We start from the raw sequence: 4,827 nt of genomic DNA, 5'->3' as shown, positions 1-4,827 counted from the left end.
AGCAATTCCAGCTTCCCAGGTGGCTCAGTGGTAAAAGAATCTGCCTGCTAACGCAGGAGATGCAGGAGACATGGGTTCGATCTCTGGGGCAGGAGGATCCCCTGGAGAAAGATATGGCAACTCACTGCAGTATTCTTGCCTAGAAAATCCCACGGATAGAGGACCCTGGTGGGCTACAGTCCATAGGGCTACAAAGATTTGGACACAACTGAACAACTGAGCACAGCAATTCCAGAGAAAATAAAGCAGGTTCCTATGCTTTCTCAGCAATTCCCACTTCTAATTGTAGTGGAACTGATTTACGAAAGAGGAGCATAAATTCCTTTACTCAGTTTCCTTTTTCTTTTTAAAGAAACTTCTTTAAAATTTCACTGCCTTTCACTGTGTTTTAATCCTTGATGTAATTAATTGTTTTTTGAACTGGTAAAAGATACAGAAATGTTCAAAGGAAGCAATGTTTATGGTTTCTAAGTGAAATAGTTCGATTCAGTTTTATTCAGGAGTTATCTATTGTAAAAATTTCATAGTTATTGTTGTGGATCTTAAAAGTATTGCAAGAAGTTCCATTTAAAATATATTTATTGTTTATTATGAATGTTATATTGTTCTAGTTACACTTTTTTAATACTATGTTTCACTGAAAAAATTATAGATGGCCCAAATATAATAGCTAAGATATATAATATAATCAAAGTATTTAAATTAGAATTTAAAAACTAATTCTTATTTTTGCATGTATCAGTTCTCCATTTGGTATATTAAAAAATACAGGTTTATTAATATTAATGCATGTTATTGAAAGTTACACTCCTTTATTTCAGATCCAAGAAGTTAGCAGAGATAATGAGCAAGAAAATCGCTATGAAGAGGGTATTACCTCATTTTCTACATGTTCTCCTAGTAAGTGCTCCTCTATGTTACATATATACATAACACTTAAATTAAGGTATTTGTAACTGGTAAAGTCAAACTGAAGAGAGTGTGGAAAAACACAAAGAGCATTGGACGACATCTAATTAATGGTATGACTTTGAGCATATCATCTGGTAGAAATATTACTACATTATCTTGCTAATTTAAATAGTTCTAACAAGTTCAGTGTTTAATAATCAAACCAGCAGTTTTTCCTACCCAAAGAAAGTACACTAGTCAGTCTGATATAAATGTTCTGTGATAACTATATTTTTTTGATTTTTTTAAACAAAGTCACATTATTTTCAGACCTTAGTTTTCTCAGATAAGAAATGAGTTTGCACTAGTTCTCTCTAAGGTCCCCGCTAGCTGTAATAGAATGTAATTCTATATATAACGACTGAAGACAACCAGAATCTTCCTCCATGTACATAATTCTACCCATCATGCCTGACTCCATAGGTTCACAACAGCTTGCTCACTGGGCTAGTCTGATGGGCATCTCCCACTCAACATTTCTAAATCTGAAAGCCCCCAATCATGCCCAAATCCACTCTACCTGCTGATATTGCCATGTCAGAAAATGAAGATTTCTTCCTTGTTCAATTCAGTCCCAAAACTTGGAGTCACCCTTTTTTACTTTCTCTCCTATCCCACTTCCAATGTGTCAGATAGTACCGTGAACTCTTCCTTCACAATACAGCCAGTATTTCCTTACCCTATCACTGTTATTTATCCACACCGTCCACTCTGGCATCAGCTCTCCCCTGGATTGTCGCAATAACACAGTGGCTCTTAATGGAGCACTATTTTCTGTTCTCAACAGAGAATGCATGTCAGTGAATGGAGATTTTTGTTGTGGTCATGAGTTGAGAAGGGAGTTTTGCTAAAAATTCTGCTAAATATCCTGCAATACACAGGACATGCCCCAGGAAACACAGGATTATCTTCTCAAAAATGCCAGTAGTACTCTGTTAAGAAACCTTGAAACAGCTGCCTTCCCATTTGCCCCTAATATTCTGTACTTCATGAAGGAACTATTCACACTTCTGCTCCAAATTCTCCTGTTCTTACCTCAAGTCATTTGCACTTTGAACAGGTCACAGCTGATGCTCCACAAAACTGCCTACCAGTTTTTCAACTGATGGGATGACTTGCAAATCAAATAATATTAAATGCAATTCCTTAACTAGCATACTTTGGCAAAATCAGTAAACTCTTCAAACACTAGGGCAGAACACAAAATCATGCTAAATGATAATGTAATCGATGCACTAAATTTTAAAGTTATACATTTAATATCATTTTAATGATTTATTATCATTTTAGTGGTAATGAAAGTGATGTAAAGGCCATCATTGATAATGACCATATATTTATTATGACATTTATTCTCAGAAGTACTACCTATAATAAGAAGACATTATTTCAGCTATTGGTACAGAACAACCTCAATTCTACAGACTGTTGGGACCTGAAACTGTCACCGATATGAAATTCTGTGCGATTGGACTCAGGCCTCTGACTCTTTCCTTAGAGAAGAGGTGAAACATAGAACACCCTAAGTCAACAAATTTCCATTGGTATCATTTCTGTGAAGTTTCCTAAAACCCACTGACCCACCATGTATGACTCTAGGGCTGTATTCCAGGTTTGGGCATATTTGACAAGGACTAAGGAGACCCTGTTGCTTAGACAGTGTTACATAAAATAGACTACATAAACTGAGCATGTTGACATAAAGGTAGCTGTAAGGAATTGCCTATAGCATGAATGTAATTCTAAGTTGATGATCAATTTGCCCAGACAGGAACAGTGAAGTCCTTTTGCTAGCCTGAGCAATGATTTCTTTCCAGCCACTCCATCATTTACTCCATCAGCATATCTAGAAACTCCTTTATTTCAGGCTGTGTTTGGGGTTAGAGGCAGAAAGATGAATGAGGTCTGTGCAGAGATCTGTGCAAGAACGAAACACCGTCTGCTCTGCCCCAGCTGATAGTTAAAGAATCTTGGTTGCAGTTCTAATACTGGCAGCTAGACCTTTCTTCTTTCCCACAAGAAAAATGAGAGAAATTAAAAATAAAATTCATGTAGAAATATGTAGTACCATCATGTACATGATTTTCCTACATGATTGATTTTTTTCTCCTGTTGCTAAAAAATCTCTACAGTGTAACTCTTCATATAAAAAAAATTCCTCTTTGTCTGTACTCTGCCATTTGTCTTCTTTAGCTGTGTTTTAGTTTAACAAAACTTTGAAACAACAGTTATTTGCTTTTCTATTGCACTCATGACAGCAATTCGCCTTTTCCCTCCAGTATAGATTCCAAAGTTCATTTCAAACTTTTGTGAATACTTTATTTAGAGCAGAATTTCTATAAAGAAAATATAAACCACAAGTTTTAAGATTTAAAGTTATTGCATTATATATTATTCTATTTTCTTCCTAAGTGGCTAGAGGGCATTTATCGTGTACAGTGTAAACACAAATAATGGAATCATGATTCTTAGAGTAGAGGAAATTTGCCTGAATCATTTGGTTAAATTTCAAGATAGAATAGATTTTTTTGGTGAGAGAACTGAGCCTTAGCAATATTTACCTACTCAGCTCAGTGCTCTGTGATGACCTAGAAGGATGGGATAAGCGGGTGGGAGGGAGGCTCAAGAGTGAGGGGATATGTGTATATTTATAGCTTATTCAGAAACCAGCAGAATGTACAGCAGAAACCAGCACAACATTGTAAAGCATTATCCTCTAATTAAAATTTTTGAAAAAAAATTTTAAAAGTAGAAATTTTTTTAAAAGTAGAAAAAATATTTACCTATTGTTGGTAATTTAGATGCATTCTCAATGGAAAAATATCAACACTTTATCAAATAGTATTTTTAAGAATTAAGATGTCATCTGGTGATAAATGTTAAATAATTAAGAATCACAGACTCATTTGATCACAGTATTTATAAGCAAGATAAGATTTTTGTTCCTTGTCTTTACCTTTTCCATCACTTACTTATTACTTGTTAGGTTGGTTATATTGTCTACTAAAAATATGGTAATGCAGTCATATACTGAATCTGCTCAAACAATAACTTTAGAGAATTGCAATATTATTATATATGTAATATCAGAATATTACATATTATTATTGTGTATGAGAGTGTCATAAACTGAAGTAGCAGGATGTAATGGAGCTCTCTCGGTAAATATTTTAAAAGCTCAACAATGGCTATTCACCAAAACTACGCGTTTGTTAGCTTTCTCCTGTATCAGTTGATAAAAGTTTAATTAACATTACCACCACTTCTGTACCAAGTTACAAAACATTAACTGCCTCCAGATGGAGTGTTTAAATGAAATCCTACAATCTTTATCATAAACAGCCGTACAGAGCCCAGATCTCCACCATAAAAGCTGGCCTTACAGGCAGAGGTCAGAAGAAGCCAAAGTGAATGAAACAGCAGAGGAAGAAGAAGAGCATGAATCAGGCATGGAGGCAGAGCACGGCCCTCCAGAGGTGGACAGTGAGAGTGAGAACCAGTACGATGACTTGTATGTGTTCATTCCCGGAGACAACCCTGAAAATAATTCCCAAGAGCCCCTTGTGTGCCCCAGACCACCTCTCCCCCCACCACGACCTGTAACCACTGCCTTCCAACTGGAAAAACCTCACTTCCCAGTACAAGGTGAGTTTAAGTTTAAAACAACTTTGAAACTTTGACACGCTTACACAGCATACAGTATAGCAGTGGTGAAGCTATACAAAGATCACCATTTAAAACCAAAAGAAACTTTCCTCCTGTTCTTTAATATCTAAAACTTGCTGCTGCTGCTAAGTCGCTTCAGTCGTGCCCGACTCTGTGCAACCCCATAGACGGCAGCCCACCAGGCTCCGCCATCCCTGGGATTCTCCAGGC

At 36.3% G+C, this 4,827-nt stretch overlaps 1 protein-coding gene across 2 annotated transcripts in view; it reads left to right on the top strand.

Moving 5' to 3' along the window:
* The window catches only part of BANK1 (B-cell scaffold protein with ankyrin repeats 1), a 319,221-nt gene that overhangs the window by 266,006 nt on the left and 48,388 nt on the right, over positions 1–4,827 (top strand). For both annotated transcript variants that reach the window (XM_010848288.1, XM_010848289.1), the window contains 2 exons: positions 822–900; positions 4,294–4,596. In XM_010848288.1, the coding sequence (XP_010846590.1) occupies positions 822–900; positions 4,294–4,596 (382 nt within the window). The remainder of the gene's footprint in view (positions 1–821; positions 901–4,293; positions 4,597–4,827) is intronic.

The sequence above is a fragment of the Bison bison genome, unplaced genomic scaffold (assembly GCF_000754665.1).
Source record: "Bison bison bison isolate TAMUID 2011002044 unplaced genomic scaffold, Bison_UMD1.0 scf7180017864263, whole genome shotgun sequence".
Classification (NCBI taxonomy): Eukaryota; Metazoa; Chordata; class Mammalia; order Artiodactyla; family Bovidae; genus Bison; species Bison bison.
This window is presented reverse-complemented; position numbering and strand designations above follow the sequence as displayed.